The sequence below is a fragment of the Rhinopithecus roxellana genome, chromosome 13, assembly GCF_007565055.1.
Source record: "Rhinopithecus roxellana isolate Shanxi Qingling chromosome 13, ASM756505v1, whole genome shotgun sequence".
In the NCBI taxonomy this organism is placed as follows: domain Eukaryota; kingdom Metazoa; phylum Chordata; class Mammalia; order Primates; family Cercopithecidae; genus Rhinopithecus; species Rhinopithecus roxellana.
The window spans coordinates 70,209,808-70,228,563 of NC_044561.1; the positions used below are offsets into that span (position 1 = coordinate 70,209,808).

Genomic DNA, 18,756 nt, shown 5'->3' on the forward strand with positions numbered 1-18,756 from the left:
CATGAGACGCACTCGAAGACCACACCCCTCCTGGGTGTGCAGAGGAAGGCCCAGTGGCGGGGCACCTCGGGGGGTGGGCAGCACTGAGCCTCAGGGGTCCCTTGGTCTCCCGGTAGCAGCTCTAGAGGGACCCCTCCCAGGACACATGGCTCCCACAGTGGGGAGGCCACCTCTGCCCACCTGCCCCCAAGGAAACACCGTCCCATCTGTGTCCAGGAGGCACAGATCTGCCTCCTTTGTCCTGAGGTGTGGCACTGGGCTTCCCGCTGACCTCTCTGCTGCCCTGGGGCCACCCTCCAATCCTGCCCCTGCCACAGGCCCCTTGTGGAGCCTGCAGAGCAAAGTCTAGGCCCCTTGGGGGGCTTCAAGGCCCTCTAGGAGTGACTCTCCCGTCCCAACCCAGATGGTCCTTCCTCCTCTTCTTGCCTGCGGGCCGCTGTGGCCACCCCCTTTCCCCTGGTCTGTTTTCCTTGCAGGGCACCTCCAGCCTCCACAGACCCTCCCTGCACACACCCTGGGGTCTAGGGGGTCCCACTGCCTGGGCAACCCTAACACCAACAGCATGAGGTCACCATGGGCTGAGCCCCAACAGAGTCTTGGGGAGGGCCCGTACCCCACCCCTTCCCGGAGGCGTCCACTTCCAGAGCCCCAGCTGAGAGGACTCCAGTCCTGCTCAGGTGGCTCTGCACGGCTCTGGGACCCCAGGGAGCCATGGGGCCACCAGGCAGGTCCGCTTGGTTAGTACCGCCTGACTCAAAGGTGACTGCAGGGTCAGTGTGCACATGGTCGGGGGAATGGGCAGGCTCAGCCCAGAGGTTTGGTCCTGCGGGCCTTGGCCCCTTCCGCCTCCCCCTCCCCTCCCCTCCCCTCCCCTCCCCTCCCCTCCCCTCCCCTCCCGCTCCCCTCCTGTCTCCCCTCTTCCCCTCCCCTCCCCTTTTCCCGTCCCCTCCCCCTCCTCTCTCCCATCCTCTTCTCTTCTCCCCTCCCCGTTCCCTTCCCCTCTCCTCCTGTCTCCCCTTTCCCCCCTCCCCGCTTCCCTCCCCTCTACCCGTCTCTTCTCCTCCCCTCCCCTCTCCTCTCCCTCCCCTCCTGTCTCCCCTCTCCCCTTCCCCTACCCCTCCCCTCTCCCCTTCCCTCTCCTCCCCTCTCCTCCCTTTCCCTCCCCTCTCCCTCCTCCCCTCCCCTCTCCTCCCCTCCCCTCCTCCGACTGGCGTCGCGGGGGTTAACGCCGGGCGGGGCGAGGCGGCGGGCGGAGCCGGCGCGGCCGCGGGCCAGGCGCCGAGGTGCGCGCGGAGCGAGGTGGCCGCAGCGTCTCGGCGCGCGGCCCAAGCCCGTCAGGAGCGCGGAACCGCCGCCTCGGCCATGCGGCTCCCGGCCCGGGGGCCTGGGCTGGGGCCCGCGCCGCCCCCCGCGCACCGCCCCCGCTGAGCCTGCGCCCGACCCGGGGCGCCTCCCGCCCGGCACCATGGTGCAGAAGTCGCGCAACGGCGGCGTGTACCCCGGCCCGAGCGGGGAGAAGAAGCTGAAGGTGGGCTTCGTGGGGCTGGATCCCGGCGCGCCCGACTCCACCCGGGACGGGGCGCTGCTGATCGCCGGCTCCGAGGCCCCCAAGCGCGGCAGCATCCTCAGCAAACCTCGCGCGGGCGGCGCGGGCGCCGGGAAGCCCCCCAAGCGCAACGCCTTCTACCGCAAGCTGCAGAATTTCCTCTACAACGTGCTGGAGCGGCCGCGCGGCTGGGCGTTCATCTACCACGCCTACGTGTGAGTGGCGGCGCCGCCCCCGTGGCGACCCCCGTGGCGACCCCCGTGGCGACCCCCGTGGCGACCCCCATCGGCGACCCCGGCCGGGCCGGCTGCGGCGGGTTTGGCTCCCTGCGCCTGGGTCTGGGTCCGGGGCCGAGACCGGAGAGCGACTGTGCGGCGCGCGGGCAGGAAGGATTCCGGGATCGGGGCCGGGGCCGCTCAGGTCCGGGTGGGGGCTCCGGGCCCGCAGGACGGAGACGTGCGGCCGCCCCAGCCCCCTCCTCAGCCTGGGAGGCCCCTCCCCGCGGCCGCTGCGCCGAACAAAGGGCCGGCCGGGGAGGGAGGGCGGCAGCGCTGGGTCTGGGCTCTCCGGGACTCTCGGGGCCCCGCGGGGCTGGGGCCGCCCGACCAAGCGGGGGCGGCGGGGGAGGGTTTGGCCTGCCCTTCGCCATCCTCCCGAGCCGCTCTCCTTCAGCCTGGGGCCAGCTTTTGGGTTCCTGAGATGCGGGAGGATCTCCCATGACCCCCCCCAGCCCGGGCGGAGCGCAGCTGTCTGTCCTGCCCCCTCGGCGCGGACGCCCCTCCCTGGACCCGCGAACCCCCCTCGGCTCCTGCGCTCAGCGCGGCGCTGACCCATCTCTGCAGCCGCGGCCGCCCCCGTGCACATCGCGGGCTCAGGACCCCTCCTTGGCAGAGCGAGGCCCGGGGAAGGGGCTGCGGCAGAGCCGGGACCCCCAGCCCTGGGCCTGGAAGGGGCTGTCCCGCTCCCCGGGCGAGGCTCAGGGCACGGCTGCCTCCTGGGGCAGGGCTGGCGGGGGGCGGCCGAAGCCTGCGTCCGTGTGCACCTGGGTGTTCGCGTGTGGAATTTGCACGGCCCGCTGCGCGTGCGGCCTGTGCGGCGGGTGTGCACAGCCTCCCCGTGCCAGGGCGCTTGCTCTCCCATCCCAGCTGAACAAGGGACCCGCTGAGCTCCGGGACCGGCCATTTTGTGTGAGAGGCATTTTGGGATGGGACTGAGGGGCAGACTCGCCACAAGCTGGCCGGGCGCCCACCTGGGCCGAGAGGGGTGTGTGCCCTCAGCAGACCCTCCGTGGGCTGTGATATGGGAGGGTTCTGGGGTAGGGAGAAGATCCCAGAGGGAAATGCGAGGCCGCTTGCAGGGAGGGTGTCTCCGTGGAGGGCCCCTGGGCACCCAGCCCGGGAATCGCCAAGCACAGGCTTCTCCGACCTCCTGGGTCCTGGAGGTCCTGCCGCCCCCAGGAGGTGAGTCTGGCCTTTCCAGTCCAGGGTCCATGCCCAAATCCTTGGATGAGCCTCTGTGTCCTCAGGAACGGCCTCTCCTTATGGCCCCCACCTGGCTGGGGACCGAAGGGGCTCTTGGAGGGCCGGTACTGGTCAGCTAGGTCTCAGCCCAAGGTGACTCCTGGGATGAGGACAGGACAGAACCCACCCCACAGCCCTCCTGCCCCGATGGCCTCAGTGGCCAGAGCCCCATTCTGCGTTTGACCCATGGTGCTGCCCAGGGTTTGTTCTGCTTTGAGCCCATGATCCAAGGGCCCAGCCTGGCTATTCCTGAGGTTTCCTGTTGGGTCAGCAGCTCTCCACTGGCCGCCCCCTGCCTGGGCCTGCGTGGGTCAGCCCCTCTGTTCTCCTTCCTGTCTCTGCCTCCTGAGGGTGGCAGTCCAGAACTGGGGTGAAGCATGAGGAGCGCTTGCACATGTGGGGTCTGAGCCATCTCCTCCTGACGACCCTGAGTCTCTATAGAGTCTACAGAGCAGCAGCTTGTGGGGGCTTCAGGCGACACCCTCAACTCTGAACAGCCCCGCCCTCCAGCCTGCACTAGGCCTCTCCTCAGCTCCTTTGCTGTGGGTATGCAGCTCCCTGAACCTGCCTGAGCCCCGGCTCCTAGGCTCTCCTCAGCTCCCTTGCTGTGGGTGGGATTTTTTCTGAGTGTCAGGGCTGGAGAGCAGGGTCTCTGATCCTGCCCCGGGTTGGACACTGGGGGCTGGTCTCAGAACCTCTGCAAACCTCAGTTTTCTGTGGGTAACATCGGCACAGCTGCTCCTCACTCGAGGGCTTTGTGAGCCCCGCTGCTGGGGGGCATCCCACTCTACCAGGCCGGCCCAGTGCCCTCTGTGAAAGGGGTGCAACTCATCGCCCGGCCCCCAGACCCCTGGTGTGGAGTTCTCTGCTGTCCCCATGGCCCAGCCCATCCTTGGGGTGCAGCCTCCACCCTGACTTGGGAGGCCCGATGGCCCCGTGTCCCCTGCCTGGCCCGGCATGGACTGGCCGGGTTGTGTGTTAGGCATCATTTGGTCTGTTTGTTCATCAGCTAAACGGAGATGGAGCTGAGTTGGGCCTGGGGCAGCCGGGAGTGGGGGGAAGGCCAGGGCTCCCTGTGCTGCTGCACCCAGCTGTGGCTGGACACAGGTCCCCAGGCCCACCTCCCTTTTGCCTGTTGCCGCCAGCGTCTCACTTCGGAGAGGTCAAGTTGTGAGAACCTCTCTGGGCAGCCCTGCTGGACCCAGGGTGGCCACTGTCTGGGGTAGAGAGGGCGGTGGCTGCTGCCCTATGGCCCCAGGGCTTGGTAAGCATCAGGCCAGGCCCCTGTTGCCCCGGCTCTGGGGAGGTGGAGACGTCAGCACTGAGTTAGAGAGGGGCTTTTTCCACCGTTGCTCCTCCGTGTGGAGCTGCGGCCTCCGCTCACGCTGCCTGGTGCGTTCCCAGAGATTCTGGAGACAGGGCCTCCCTGAGTCAGACCTGCTCTCTGCCTGGTGGGGGCGGCATGCCGGCCCACCTCTCCCAGACCCTCCCAAAGGGAGTGTGAGCTGCAGAAGTGGCCCAAACTCAGCAGATGATGTGCCTGGGGCTGCCCTAGGGGACTCTGGGCCAGAGCACCATGGGGATGCCCTTCGGAGCCTGAATCCCCAGCTCCAGCGTCTCTCCTGCTGCCCATCTGTGCACAGGATGGAGCCAGGCACTGCTGCACCACGGACTTGAATCTCCTCGTCCAGGATCCCCACGTGGGTCACTGGACATGTCCACTCTGTTCCCACTGGGTGGGTGTGGGCCTCAGTTACAGCCTGCCAGAGGGTCACACAGCCCCATCCCTGTGAATGGGGAAACTGAGGCAGAGGAAGGTTGAGTGAGCTCCAGAGTCGTCCTGCTTAACTGAAAGGAGGGATCCCAGCCTGAGATGACAGCTGGGGTGCAGATCGCTTGAGCTTGCCAGCAGCCCAGCCACGTTGAATGGCCAGGGTGAAGCTGTGTTTAAAATAGGCCAGATGGGAACTCTGGCACCAGGGAGGGCCTGTCCTTGGGGCTCGCTGTGCCATCTTGGCTTTTGGGCCAGGCCTCAGATGGGGTCCAGGGTTGCAGGGGCCTATGGCCCTGGGCTGCTTGACCAGGTGCTGTCTCCCATTTCACTGCAGAGAGTGGCCTGGGGCTGGAGGGCCTATGTTCAAGTCCCCTCTTGCCGGGGCCCAGGTGCTTCCCCTCACAGTCCTGGATAACTCGGATGGTGCTGAGCACAGGCCGTCCGGGCCCCTCTCCCACCCTTAGCATTCAGCTCTGAGGCTGATATGAGCGCTTGAAGGGCTGGCTGGGGTGAGCAGGCGCCAGCACTCTCTTCTTGGTCAGGCTGCTTTGAGGGGTGAGTGCAGGCCTGGGCTTTACCCAGCACAGAGCGGGGCCCTGGCAGGACCAGGGTCCGGTCTCTGCTGATGGAGCACTGTGTGCCAAGAAAGAGACTTGAGTGTTTGAACGGCCACATTCCACTTCTTCCCACAGCCTCCTGGGTAGGAAATCTTATGGAAATTTCCCAAAAGGTGAAAAAGCCTTGGAGAGTTGTGGTTTCCGGGGAAACCTGGACTTCTCTGGTTCCTGGACCCCTCGGGAGGTCTTGGGCTTCCTCGCAGGATTCTGTCCCTCACCAAATAATTTAAAGTGAAGTTACTCTGGAGTGATAAGATGTTGTACGTGACGCTGCCTCGTTATACGGTGGAGGTGGAGTCAGTCTCTGTGCACATTCTGTGTCTGCGAGAGGATGGGAGCTAACGGGTAAGCAGGAACGCTCCTGATCATTCCACAGTTAGAGCAGAGGAAATCCGTGTTATTAGAAATCACTGCAAGCCAATCTCTGCAGAGATACGGTCTCTCCAGAGGCGCTGGTGCCCTGGATGTGGGCACTGCTGGGCACTAAGGATTCTCGACCCCCAGGATGCTGACCACGTGGGAGTCCTGTCTCCAGTTTCGAAAATGCTTAAATCCTGGAGTGTTCAGAGCTGTGGTCACTTCTCAGGGCACAGGCTGAGTCCAGTGGTAGAGAGTGGCTTAACATAGTGGTTTTCCCAGTTTGTTTTAGTTGATAAACGAATGAGTCTGTGGATCTCCGCAGTCCCTGTGCTCCTGACGCATCCATGCCCCCGTGTGCACACTCAGCAAGTCCATCTTGTAGCTGCTCGCAAGAGCACGGGGCCAGCCTCTGCCCTGTAGGAGTGACATTCCATAGCCTCCATCGCCGCACAGGAGCTGGGCCAGCCTCTGCCCTGTAGGAGTGACAGTTCCATAGCCTCCATCGCCGCACAGGAGCTGGGTCAGCCTCAGCCCCATAGGAATGACATTCCAAAGTCACTGAAGAGCCAGGCTGGCCCCAGCCCTGTAGGAGTGACGTTCCGCAGCTGTGGAGGAGCTGGGCTGGCCTCCGCCTGAAGCTGCTTCCAGTGTGGGGAGATGAATCTGCTACACAGAGTGAGTTCCCTTCTAGGAAAATGGGCAGGTCTGGAGGACCAAGGGGGACCTGTGGGGGCCTTGAATCTGGCGAGAAGGGATATGGGATGGTTGAGCTGCCTTGCCCAGAGGCTGGGGAGTGGCAGCCTGTGCCCTGGGCCCTCCGAGTGTCCACTGAGGTTGGATGGGAGGCTGGGGCCAGCGGCCAGGCTGTGTCCTATTAAAGGCTCAGGCGAGAGCAGTGTGCCCGTTTTGGGAGGATGGGGGGCAAGGATGGTGGGGTGATGCCTGCGATGTCCCTCGGGAGAGACGTTGGCCTTGTGTCCGACATCTCATTATCACAGACAGACCCGAGTGCGTTACCTCGCCGGGGGTCGTCTTAACTATTTTCCCGTGTGCGTGCCGGGTAGCTCTGAGACGGGAAACTGCTGGTGTGTGTGCTGTCCACTATGCAGCCCCACTCCCCTCTGGGCCTCCGCCCATGTGAGACGTGCTCCTGTGCAGCTGTGACCTGTGGAGACGGTTCCGAAGGCCCCGCGTGACCTGTGGGGAGTGAGACCCAGGGAGGGCAGGGCTGGGGCTCTGGCTGGGTCCTGTCCTGAGACTGGCCAGCATTGGGATCCTAGACCCAAGTTTCCTTATCTGCATGGTGGGGGTAACCATTCTGCGTCTGTCATGTGGTTGCCGCCGGGATTCGATGTGTGAGTCACTCCCCAGGACGCCTGATGCCTGCCACGTTCACCGAGCTCGTAGCCATCATCGCCATGACCGTGAGGCGCCTTCAGCAGAACGGAAGGCCTCACCCCAGACGAAGCGTGGAGGCCAGGAGCAGGGACGGCGTCGCTCTGCCATCCACCCCTCCAGCCGATTCTCAGTCCCATTGGTCAGCGGCTGGGCTGTGACAGAGAGGCCTGCGCTGCTGTTGAGGGCGAGGTTGTGGGTTGGAGCGCGAGGCCCAGGCTCGGGCGTCGGAAGCTTGCCTGTTTGTCGTATGGGGCTGGCCGGCCGTTTCCCTGGAACGAAGGCTGCCTGCCCTGTGTGTGCCGGGTGTTTGGGGGTTTGTCTTCCTGTTTGTGGCTTCCGGCATGTTCCCAGCATCCTGAGGGTTGAGGCTTGGAGGATAGGAATGATCTTTGGCTTGAAAAACCACTGTGGCAGGTTTTTCCAGTGAACCCCATAAGCCGTGAAAGAGCTGTGGTGCACGCGTCGAGTGTCCACGCAGACCACACCAGAGAACCCGCCAGGAGGCCTCAGCGCCGACACGGGCCCGGCAATGAGGCCGCCTTTAGCACGGAGCGGCCAGCTGAAACAGCTGTGTCTGGAACCGGGATGCCCTGTGCAGGGCTGGAGCTCAGCTCTGCCTTCTGACTCAAAACCGCGCCTCTGTTGAGGGGAGGCCCTGGACATGCTCAGAGGAGGAAGCGCGTCCTGCGTAGGGTGGGCAGCACCTCTTCAACCCGGCCAACAGGTCCAAGGTCGAAGGAGGAGGGGTCTGCAGATCTGAGCTTATCCCTGAGGAACTCTCTGGAAATGGCTCCCACTGGCCCCTGCGTGCGACCCCTACGCTCACCGGCCTGTTTGCCGAGCTTGCTCTGTTGATTTCGGAGTGGGTTCTGGTTCCTGCCTCCCTGGTGGGCTCTGAGTGGCAGGGCCCTGCCGACCGCTGGCCTCAGCAGCAGGTGATAGAGCGGTGGGCCCTGCAGGACGAGGCTCTGTCCTTGATGGCTATGGGCGAGGGGGGCGTGCTGGAGGCGGCCAGCGCAAGGCGGGTGGGCCCTGAGAAGCCCGTCTGTTTCCCCTGCAGCCTGAGAAAGCCGTACCCGCAGAGCTGGAGGAGGGAGTGACTCAGGACGCTACTTAGCAAATGGGTTGGTCGGGAGTCTGGGAAATGGAGGGTTAGACTTTTTGTTGTCTGAAGCTGGGATGGGTCATGCTTTTAATTCATCCAGGAGGACATGGAGCTGAAGAGCTCTCTGGCTCTTGTCGCCCCTGACGGGAGTGCTCTGAGGTCTGGCAGGCCACAGGGCTGCTGGGATGGCCTCAGCCCCAAACCCATGCCTGTTACTTGCCGGGGGCCAGGCCAGAGATTTCCCAGTGAGAGCTTCAGGGTCGACATTTCCAGGAGAAGGAGGCACTTCTGAAATAGAGTGCCCTTGGTGAGCTTGTGTGGCTTTTCTTTCTCTGTACCCCTCTCTGAGTTGTCCCATTGAGTGTTCTGGGGTTGTGAGCATCTGGAGCCATGGAGAGGATGGGACTGGGGGCGCGTGGGGGAGACACCCCTGCAAAGGGCAGGAGAGCCCCCTCAGCCCCACTGGGGAGGGTCTGCACGGGGCTGTGGGTGATTGGCTGGCAAGTTTGAATGCTGATCCATGTGCCACTTGTTTCTAAGTCAGCAGGGCTCCTGCCCCCACACACGGAGTGGCTGGATTCTGGGACCACTTTCCTGCGGAGAGGGGAGCCAGAGTACAGGTGCTTCTTCCTGTTAGCAGTGGGCCTGTGCTGTGCTCCCTCTGGGGTTAGGCGGCCCCGGTGGGGGCTTCAGTCTTGAAAGGGGCTCCTAGCTCTGGGGTGCAGGCTGCCGTGCGTGGGGGGTGTTGCACGTCGGTCCCCAGGATGATGTATGGTGGAGGATGGGGTGACGTGAGCTCTCCACAGAGCTTCATGTCCCTTCTGTCATCTAAACCACAGACCCTGTGCCAGGTGAGGGGCTGGGGTGGGTGAGGCTAAGGTACCTGCCCAAGGCCTCGGGGCACTTGGTGGCCCCTCCACCCCCTGCAGGAGATGTCAGCTCGGTGGAGAGGCTGGCCTCCGAGAAGACTTCTCCCTGGCCACCAGCTGCCCAGAGTTCCCAGCCCAGTGCCAGCAACTTGTGCTGGCCCCAGACAGGGGATACTGGGTGGCCTCTCGAAGAGGAAGTGGCGGTTTTCAGACAGTGGCTGCCTTGCTTTGAGGATGAGGATGTTTTCCAGACGTGCTCTGGAACTGTCCTCAGGTTCTGCTGCCTACCCAGCTTGAATACAGTTAGGTCTTTAATTTTTTTGGATTCCTGGGAGTGGCTTTGTGGACACTCAGGAGAGCAGTGGCTGCTCCAGGGAGTCCGGCCAGGAGTTGGTTGGACCTCGGAGTCTCCCATCTCTGAGTCATCTCAGTGGGGGCGGACGGGCAGCTCCTGGGGGTGTGGCAGGGCTGGGCTCCAGGCTTCCTGGCCTGCAGGGAGCCTCCTTCTAGATTCTTCCTCTGTATCTGTGGCGTGGAGGCGTCTGCTGCCTCTGCCTGCCCCCATCTCGTCCTCCAGGTCTTCTCTAGTTCTGTTCCTCCCCGTGGAGCACTTACCCTTGACCTAAGCTGAAAACCTGAGAACTTTCGAGCTTTTGCTTTTCTCTTTAGTCTTGGAAAACACATGGGAAGGGTGAGTGGGAGCAAAAGGCCAGTTTCTCCCTGGATCCCCGTCCTGGGGGGAGGTGGGGAGAAGCCTCGGGCAGGGATGAGAGGTTGGGATGCCTGCCCTGAGGGGCTGTGGGTGGGAGGCCGCGGGCGCCTGGTTAATGTGTCTCTGCCCCGTGTGCAGTGAAGGCCTCTAAACTGGGACTCAGGGTGCAGAAGGCACGTGTGTGGGACTTTAAAGTTTGTCTGTCGTGGAGGCTGAGCCCCAGGGAAGAGGCAGCAACACTCGGCCGACTGGGCTTCCTTCTCCTGGAGGAGGGCGGTCAGGGAAGCAGGGATATTGGGTAGCGTCACCCCAGGACAGAGCAGGAGGCAGACTGGAGTCCCCTTTGTAGACCAGGTAGGGCCAGGCAGGGCCTGATGTCTGTATTCTGTTATTTATTTTAGGAGTAGGGGTCTCGCTCTGTGGCCCAGGCTGAGTGCAGTGGTGTGATTGTAGCTCACAGCAGCCCAGAGCTCCTGGCTTGAGCGATCCTCTTGCTTTGACCTCCTGAGTAGCTGGGAGATGACCCCCTTCTTACCCGTTCTTCCAGAATAGGTCAAGTTCACATGACACACACAGCCACACACACTCAGAAAAGACACCCATGGAAACCCTGGAATATATAAAATGACATCCAGCCAGAACGATTTGCCCCTCTGTGCTGCCCTGTCTCCTCACTGGGTCAGCCATGGCCCCTCTCCTGGAGCTGTTCTCTGCATGCGTGCCGAGGTATGGCACGTGTGTGTCTGTGTGTGTTCACTCATTTCTTTTCACATGTGTGGAGTCACTCCGTGTCCTGCCTTGTGCGTATGGCCCCCTCTCCCTGCTTCTCCCCCTCTAGATCCGTCGGCTGCTCACCACTTCTCTGACCAGTTCGCACTGATGGACCTTGAAGCAGGTGCAAGGACTTTGCCGCTGCAAACGGTGCCACGTGGGGCTCCGTGCACATCTTCACGCAAGGTGCAGGTCTGCAGGATGAATTCCTAGAAGCTGCCTGGTGGCTGTAAAAATGTTCTCATCCCAAAGGACCAGATATGCAGAGAAGTTTAACACTCACTTTTCCTGTCATTGAAAAGTTACATTTTTGTGGAAACCCATTCAGGCTGAAGACAGAAGGTGTGTGCAGGGAAAGGAGGCTCTGAGGCCCCACTCCTGGCTGCCTGCTGCTCAGGTGGTTGATGTGGGGGCAGATGCCCTGCTCCCTGGGGTAGGTGCTGCCTCCTCCGTGTTCCCTGGGGTAGGTGCCGGCTCTTCCATATGGCCTGGGGTAGGCGCCACCCCCTCCCTGCTCCCTGGGGTAGGTGCAGCCTCCTCCCTGCTTCCCGGGGTAGGTGATATCTCTGCCCTCCTACCTGTCCAGGCTCTGGGGCCACTCTTGGGGATGGGGGAGGAGGCCGGCCCCCGGGTGCTGGCCGTGGTCCTGACCAGGAGCTGCAGTTATGTCTCCTCGTGGGCCAGAGGATCCCTTTGTGTGACTCATTCTTGGTTGGCATCTGCCCAGGCCATAGAGTCAGGGGCTTGGCTCGCCTCTGGGCAGCTTTGGGAAAGGGGCTGGTGTTTGGGAGGTGCCTGCCCAAGGAATGATTGGGGGTGGCTGCTGGGGCAAGGTACACGGCCAGCTTCTCTGCTTTATAGTTAACACTGAGCCAGCTTATCCGAGACCACCCCTTCCCACGGGTGCCGTTTAATTAGCCAAGAGCTGAGTTAAGATCACGTGAAGAAAGTAGGGGGCCTTGGCCTGAGTGGTAAGTGGACAGGACTGCGTCTGTCAGGGTGAGGGGGTCTGGCGGCCCCTGCTGCCCTTGTTTCTTTTCTTTTTTTTTTTCTTTCTTTTTTTTTGAGACAGAGTCTCGCTCTGTCGCCCAGGCTGGAGTGCAGTGGCCAGATCTCAGCTCACTGCAAGCTCCGCCCCCCGGGTTCCCGCCATTCTTCTGCCTCAGCCTCCTGAGTAGCTGGGACTACAGGTGCCCGCCACCTCGCCCAGTTAATTTTTTGTATTTTTAGTAGAGACGGGGTTTCACCGTGTTAGCCAGGATGGTCTCGATCTCCTGACCTCGTGATCCGCCCGTCTCGGCCTCTCAAAGTGCTGAGATTACAGGCTTGAGCCACTGCGCCCAGCCACCCTCCTTTCTTAAAGAAACATTTGATCGTGGCTTATTTTCTTCTGATTACAAAATAAGCACATTCACCGCAGGAGATTGGGAAAGTGTGGAAAACAGGGAAGGACATTTGCTTTTTCTGATTTCTTTCCGGTTGTCTGTGCCCACCTGTGCGTTTCTAAACAGAATAGGATTCAGGAGTCCCCATCCCTCTGCAGTGTTAGCAGCATACTGTCTGCACTTCTCATGGGCAAGATGAGTCTCGAAGGCAGGTGGTCAGCCTGTCTCTGACCTGGGGCCACTGCAGTGCCTGTCCAGCCACCTGTGGTCACGGGTAACAACAGAGTCCCCGTGTTGTGCGGTGTCCCTGCATGGATGTTGACACCACAGCTGTCCTGGGGACGTGTCCACTTGAGGCTTGGGGAATCCACATGTGTCCCATCCAAGTCCGTCCTGCAGGCCTTGGGTCTGCCTGAGTGTGATTAGGTCATGAGGCCACCCTGACCAGGAAGGCTGGTGAGGGGAGAGGGAGGACCCAGGCTAGCCCAGGAGGGCTTGTGTTAGAACGAGGTTCCTTCTGTGGGGTGAGCCCTCCGTCACCAGAGGTGTGCAAGTGGAGGACAAGAGAGAGCACTCACTAGGAAGTTTGTAGGGGCCAGGGGCTGGAGCTGTAGGCTGTGAACCAGCTGAGGGCACTGGCCTGCTTCGGTGGGGGTTAGGCATGGCTGTCTCAGGGGGCCTGCCTGGATGTGGGGTGACCCCTCTGTGCAGGTTCTGGGCTGGGCACTTGGGGCCACTGTGAGCAGAGGATGTGGGGGTGCTGCCTCTGGGAGGGCGAGCAGACCCCACCCTGGGGGGACAGTGCTTGGTCGGGCCCAGGGCCCTGGAGAGAATACACCAGAGAGAGTTGGGGGCTGCCCAGGGAAGGGAGGGTCGGGCAGCCTGTCAGAAAAAGTGACCTGAGATTGAAGCCTGGGGGATGAGGGGGTGGCCCTGGGACCTCAGAGAAAGTGACCTGAGATTGAAGTCTGGGGGATGAGGAGGCAGCCCGGGGACCTGTGGGTAGGAGAGGATTCCAGGCAGTAGGAAGGGCACATGCAAAGGCCCTGAGGCAGGGAGGGCGCTTGCTGAGGGCAGGACGGGAGCAGGGTGGATGGGTTGCGTGGGGTCCACCATGAGGGACTGCAGAGGTCTTGAGGGCCAGGCCAGGGCGGGGTCTGTCCTCAGGGCTTGGGGCTCCCCTATGCCGGCCGCCATTCCCACCCAGCTTCTCCGCCTGCTTCTGGGATCGAGGTGGCTGGTACAGGGACGCTTCTCTGCGGGCTCTGTGGGTTGGAATGGGGCAGTGGAGAGTGGGCAGCCGGGGCATGCTGGGAGGCAGAGCAAAGTCCAGGGGACCCCAGGCCAGGGGCTGCAAGCCAGGGAGGTCGGGGGACGGGCGTTGCAGGGTCCGGGAGGGAGAGCCAGGACCTCTGCATGGGGCTGGGCTGGGCACTTTGGCCAGCCCTCTTGGTGCACCTACCGGGTCTCTGTCCAGCATCTGTGGTCTGGGTGGGACAGGTGACTAATGGAGAACAAATGAGCCCTGCGGAGCTTCTGTCTCCAGGGACTGTGAGCAGGTGCTGCTAAGTCACGAGGCAGTGCCCGGGGAGCTGATTTCACTGTGTGCTGAGCCAGCGGGTTTCCTGCCAGGGCCTGGGAGTCCACCCACAGCTGCAGCTCCCAGAGCCCCTGGGGTGCACGGTGGACGCCCCCTCTTTCTGGGCCGGGGCAAAGGCCCTGGAAGGACCTGTGTTGGCTGCAGCAGTGCTGGGGGCTGGGGGTGGTACTCTTTGGGGGGCTGGGGGTCCCTGTAAGCCTTGGGCGTCTGCTGCGGGAGGTGGGCAGGACCCCGCCTCTAGCTCCTCCGCTCCCATTCCCGAAGGAGCCACAGCTGGCTGAGGGAAGTGGCCATCCTGGGGCCATGGTGAGTGGGGGGCATCGAGAGCCCCCCTGAGAGTGCCTCCTGCCCGGGATGTTGGAAGGAGGGCTGTAGGTGCCAGATGGGCACAGGCAGGCCCAGGCCATTTGGAGGCTGTGAGCACCAGGCCAGCAGCTGGGCCTTCTGAGGGCCCAAGACTTCCTGACCTGTGGCCTGTCAGGGTCCAGTTGAGCACTCAGTGTTTGGGAGGCTTGGTCCCACCTGGCCCACCTCCCATCCCTGCCCCATGGCCTTGGCTCAGGTGGGTGCTGCCAGAAGCTCCTAATGAGGGTGGACCCCGGCCTGGCAGGTACAAGCCACGCAGTGCCCAGCATGGGGCGAGAGGTCTCCATGTGCAGCTCTGCAGGAGTGTGGCCTGTGTCCCCTGGCGGTCTGTGGTCATCCATCATGCTTGGTTCATGCCTGGTTCACGCCTGGACTCTGTCAGCAGCGCCCGCGCCCGTCACTTCCGAGGTGGGAGGTGTTGTGTGTCCTGGAAACAGAGCAGTTCATTAGACGGTGAAATTAGATTCCAGGTTGCAGCGCAGCGGCCGCCTAATGGACGAGATGAGCGGGGCCCCCAGGGAGGCTCAAGCAGTCCTGGACCTGGTGCCTGCTCCGGCCTCATGCTGGCTTCCTGCTCACCCCCAGGGCCCTGCTGGGCTCCCAGCCCTATTCTGGACAGGGAATTTCTGAAGGAGGCCGCATGGGACCCCCCAGGACCCCCTGCGGTGGGAGAGGGGTGCATGGTGGGGGCTGTGCAGCCAGCCTGCTCCAGCCAGTCCGCACATGGGCCTCTGAGAGTCTCCTCAGAGCCTCTGTTTTCCCGTCTGTGAAACGGGCATGTGTGCATCTTCCTTACTGTAGGGCTGCTTCCCTCCTGGCAGGTCGTGGGTGTGCTGAGAAGCTTAGCCTGTGGGGCTGGGAGTGGGGTCTTGATGTCAGGGACCCCTCCTGACCCAACCCCAGCTCTGTCTGAGGCAGGGGCTGAGGGTGGCAGCGAGGCGGCAACGCCTTCCCTCCTGCCCGCCCATCCTCCACATGTTCCGTTTTCATTTAACTAAATACGCAAGATGAGATGAATAGCCCCAGCCAACTCGGAGTCAGCCGCTGGGGCAGGGTCCTGACCGGAGGATCCAGGGTTGCAGAGCGAGGGGGCTGGCTGTGGGACTGGCCTTGGGGGGCCCTGGCCCCTCCTGCGCTGAGTCCTCTTCCCCAAGTGCGTGAAGTGAGTGAGGAGTGGGGTGGTGGCGTCTGTGTCATGCTTTCCCAGAAAAGAAATATCCCCTTCTACCAGACTGGGGAAGGAAGGCGGCGGGACCTGGAAGCAGAGGATTCTCCGGTGGTGGGGGGCCCCGTGAGCAGAGGAGTCTCCGGAGGTGGGGGCCCCGTGAGCAGAGGAGTCTCCGGAGGTGGGGGGCCCCGTGAGCAGAGGAGTCTCCGGAGGTGGGGGGCCCCGTGAGCAGAGGAGCTTTTGCATCTCATGGCTTGTGGGTGCCAGCGGTGGGGGCCCCAGGACTGTGGTCTGGCCTTAACTGGGCACCCTTTGTGGCCTGGTGACCCTTTGGCCCCTCCCACGGGCCCCTCCCTGCCCAGCTTCTCCTGTTTGCTCTTGGATCCCCATTCCCAAGAGGGGACCCCCCCTGCTCCACGCTCAGGCTGTGGCTGGATTCGGGGTGCCTGATCCCTGCCGTGGCCTCTCGTGATGTGGGGCTGTCTGATGGGCACGGGGCTGGGCTGTGCATCAGGGACATGTGGTGAGCCCCAGCTGACGCCCTCTGCTCAGTGGTGGGTGCCAGGGCTCTGTGGGTCCTCCCCGCCCCCACCCTGAGTCTTTCCCCGAATCTGGGGCTGGGGACCAGCTACTTGCCTCGTCTCCTTGGCAACGGCTGCCAGGGAAGCTCCTGAAGTTGAACCCATTATCATAATTAGCCTAGAAACCCTTTGTGTTGTAATTCTGGGCTTCAGAGAAGCTGCTTGGTCCTCCCACTGTCCTCCCGTCGTCCTCCTGCCGTCCTCCCCTCATCCTCCCCCGTCCTCCCGTAGGAAGCCTCTTCTTTCTTTCCCTGCAGATTTGGCCACTGCCTGGGAGGAGGGGGCGGGCAGCCCTTGCCGAGCCAGTGAGACCCCAGCTGAACGCCCCGTGGTGGGCTGTATTCCCCTGCTTAGTGTAGGAGGGGCTGTACCCACACTGTGGGCCTTGGTCTGAGGGGGTGATGGCCCCGCCCTGTGAGGCCCCTGGCGGCTGGCTCTCAGGGAGTGTCCCACATCTGGACACTTGCCGTGCCGGACCCCGAGGCCACATGGGCAGGGAGTGTCCCAGCGTTCCCGGGAGCCACCTCTCCCGCGGCCTGGGGGATGCCATCGGGGTCTCCTGCCGCCCTCTCCCCTGGTTCAGAGGCAGAGGCCCTCACCCGCTTCGGTGAGCTTCAGTTTCCCGTCCTCTAAGATGGGCATTGAGTGTGGATGTCTTGGGGACACCGCGGTGTGTGGACGGAGGCCTGGAGGCCCCTGTGTCTTCCCCACAGTTCAGCCGACCGGATGTCTGGCCAGCGCATTCGGGAGCCATCAGTTTGGAGGTTTCTTCCCTGTTCTGTCCTGGGGCCTGGAGCCATGGCTGAGGCAGTGGGATCTTTGTGTCCCCGAGATGGACCCAGACGCCCCCCATGCCGCCTCCTCCCTCCTCTGCGGCTCTTCTCATGCGTCCGTCTCTCTGCCTCCCCTGCACTGGCCGCCCCCGGCGGCGCCATCTGTGCCATCTGTTCCAAAAACTTAAAAAGCAAAACTCGGAGCTGTTGCCTGCACTTTTCAGTGGGGCTGCGGCGGGAGGGGCAGCGGCTTCCTCCATGCAGGGTCTGCGGGCCGGCAAGGCGGGGGCAGACGGGTGGAAGCTGAGCTGGAAGGAGCCGGAGCCTTCTGAGGGGCTGGCTGCGAGATTCATCTTCTCCCTGAATTCTGGCTTTATTCCTCCTGGTTCATGCCTGCTGGGAGGAGCCGCAGATCTCGGCCATATCCGGGGGCATTCGCCTGCAGGCTTTCTGGAATGCTCCGAGATGCCTGGTCCGAGCCACCTTAGGAAGCAGGCTGAGTCTCGAACACCCAGGATCTGGACCTCATTCTTTTTTAATTTACAGGAAAGTTCCTTGCAGCCCTAGGAGCTGCCTTCCTGGATGTGGCACCAAGGACTCAGAATTTGAGTCTGTGGGGCTGTCCTTGCCCCCACCCCACCCTGTTCTCAAGTCTGGGCAGCCTCACCCTCATGAGACGTGGATACGCCTGCCCTTCTCTCTCCAGGCCTCCCCACCCCTCCCCATTCCCTCTGCTGGGGATGCCCTTCCCCTTCTCCCCTTGTGGCCAACTCCTCTACCCTGTAGCTGCCCCCGCCTGCCCCTGTATGTGCCTCCTTCGGGGAGCCGCCCCCTGGATTATGTGCGTGGCTCTGCTGGGCTGAGCTGGGTCCCTGAGCCCCTCCTGTGGTGTGTGATGCCCTCTGTGTCCCCGCTGTGCCCCTTCCGCCTCCCAAGCCTCCGGGCTCCTGACTGGGAAGCCAGGGACCCCCCCATCCTCCCCTGCTCCCACCCGCTGAGAGTCCGGAGAAAACCCCATTAGGCAGACAGAGAATTGCCCGCAGAAGGCGCACGAGATGTCTGCACACTTTTCCCAGGGCTCAGTTAATTGAAGAACTTAGCCAACGAGCACGGGAAATTAATCGCGGCTTGGAAATGGGACGTCCCTCGCGTGTGGTTTGTCTGCCTGGGCCTCGGTTCGGGGTCCGGGCGGAGGCCTCTGGGTCGCACACGTGGGCGGGGCCGAGGCCCCCTGGTGACGGTGCCTCGGGGCCAGTGCCTTCGAGCTGGAAGCTGTGGGCCTGTGGGGGCAGCCGAGGGTGAGGGCCTTCCTGGTGCTGCTGTGCCGGTGTCCGCTGCGGTGCGGGCCCTGGGTAGGGCAGGACCAGCCTGTGGGTTGCGGTCTTGGGAGTGGCGGGGAGGGGTGCGGGGGGACGGGCGCTGGCTCTTGGACCCGCCTCCACACGCGGTGTTGCACTTGGAGCTTCTCATGTGGCCCTGGACCCTCCCCTCAGCCTGCAGGGACTCTGCTTCCTGGAAGCCCCCGCCCCACCCCTGCCTCTGCCCCTGCAGCTGGAGCTCCGGCTGGCCTGTTGTCCTGGGCTGAAGCGTTCTCGCTGACCTGTGTGGAGGCTCCCAGTTCCCATGAGGCAGGTCCCGGTGGGGCCTCTCTCTGCGGCTGCAGGCCGGCTGGTGGGGTCCTGGGCGGGTGTGTGGCCTGGACCTGCCCTGGAGCTGAGCTTCCGGCTAGGGACCTGGCTCTGCCCACCACTGTCCCGGACACCAGTCAGGGCATTCTGGGCCTGCACCGCTGAGTCAGCCCGTTCCTGCTCCAGGCCTCCAGCTGAGGCCCGTGTCCTCTCCCAGCCCGTGATGCCCACTTTATGCATCCGCTCAGCCGTGCCACAGTGCCCGGCTGGTGGCCATGCACCTGCCTCAGTGCTGCTGTGCAGGTGTTTTCTGGCGGGAACACTTAGCTCAGTGGACTTCAAGTGAAGCTAGTGACTCTCCGCCATGGGGGTGGGCCTCGTCCCAGCAGCTGAGGCCTTGAGAGCAGAAACTGAGGTTTCCGGAAGAAAAGGGATTTTTCTCAAGATGGCAACGTGGAAGTCGTGCTGAGTTTCCCGCCTGCTGCCCTGTGGAATTCGGACTCAGATGGCGGCTTCAGCTCTTGTTTGTGCTTCCGGCCAGCCCTGCTGACTCAGCAGCCCCCGCTACACGCTCAGGAGCCCG

General features: G+C 63.1%; 1 protein-coding gene across 4 annotated transcripts in view; it reads left to right on the forward strand.

Moving 5' to 3' along the window:
• The first annotated feature begins 1,296 nt into the window (after positions 1-1,296).
• Positions 1,297-18,756, forward strand: part of KCNQ2 (potassium voltage-gated channel subfamily Q member 2) — a 65,251-nt gene continuing 47,791 nt past the window's right edge. The window contains exon 1 of one of the 4 annotated variants that reach the window (XM_030914494.1): positions 1,297-1,761. In XM_030914494.1, the coding sequence (XP_030770354.1) occupies positions 1,466-1,761 (296 nt within the window). In that variant the 5' untranslated portion in view covers positions 1,297-1,465. The remainder of the gene's footprint in view (positions 1,762-18,756) is intronic. The other 3 variants (XM_030914493.1, XM_030914495.1, XM_030914496.1) reach the window with 3 other exon arrangements.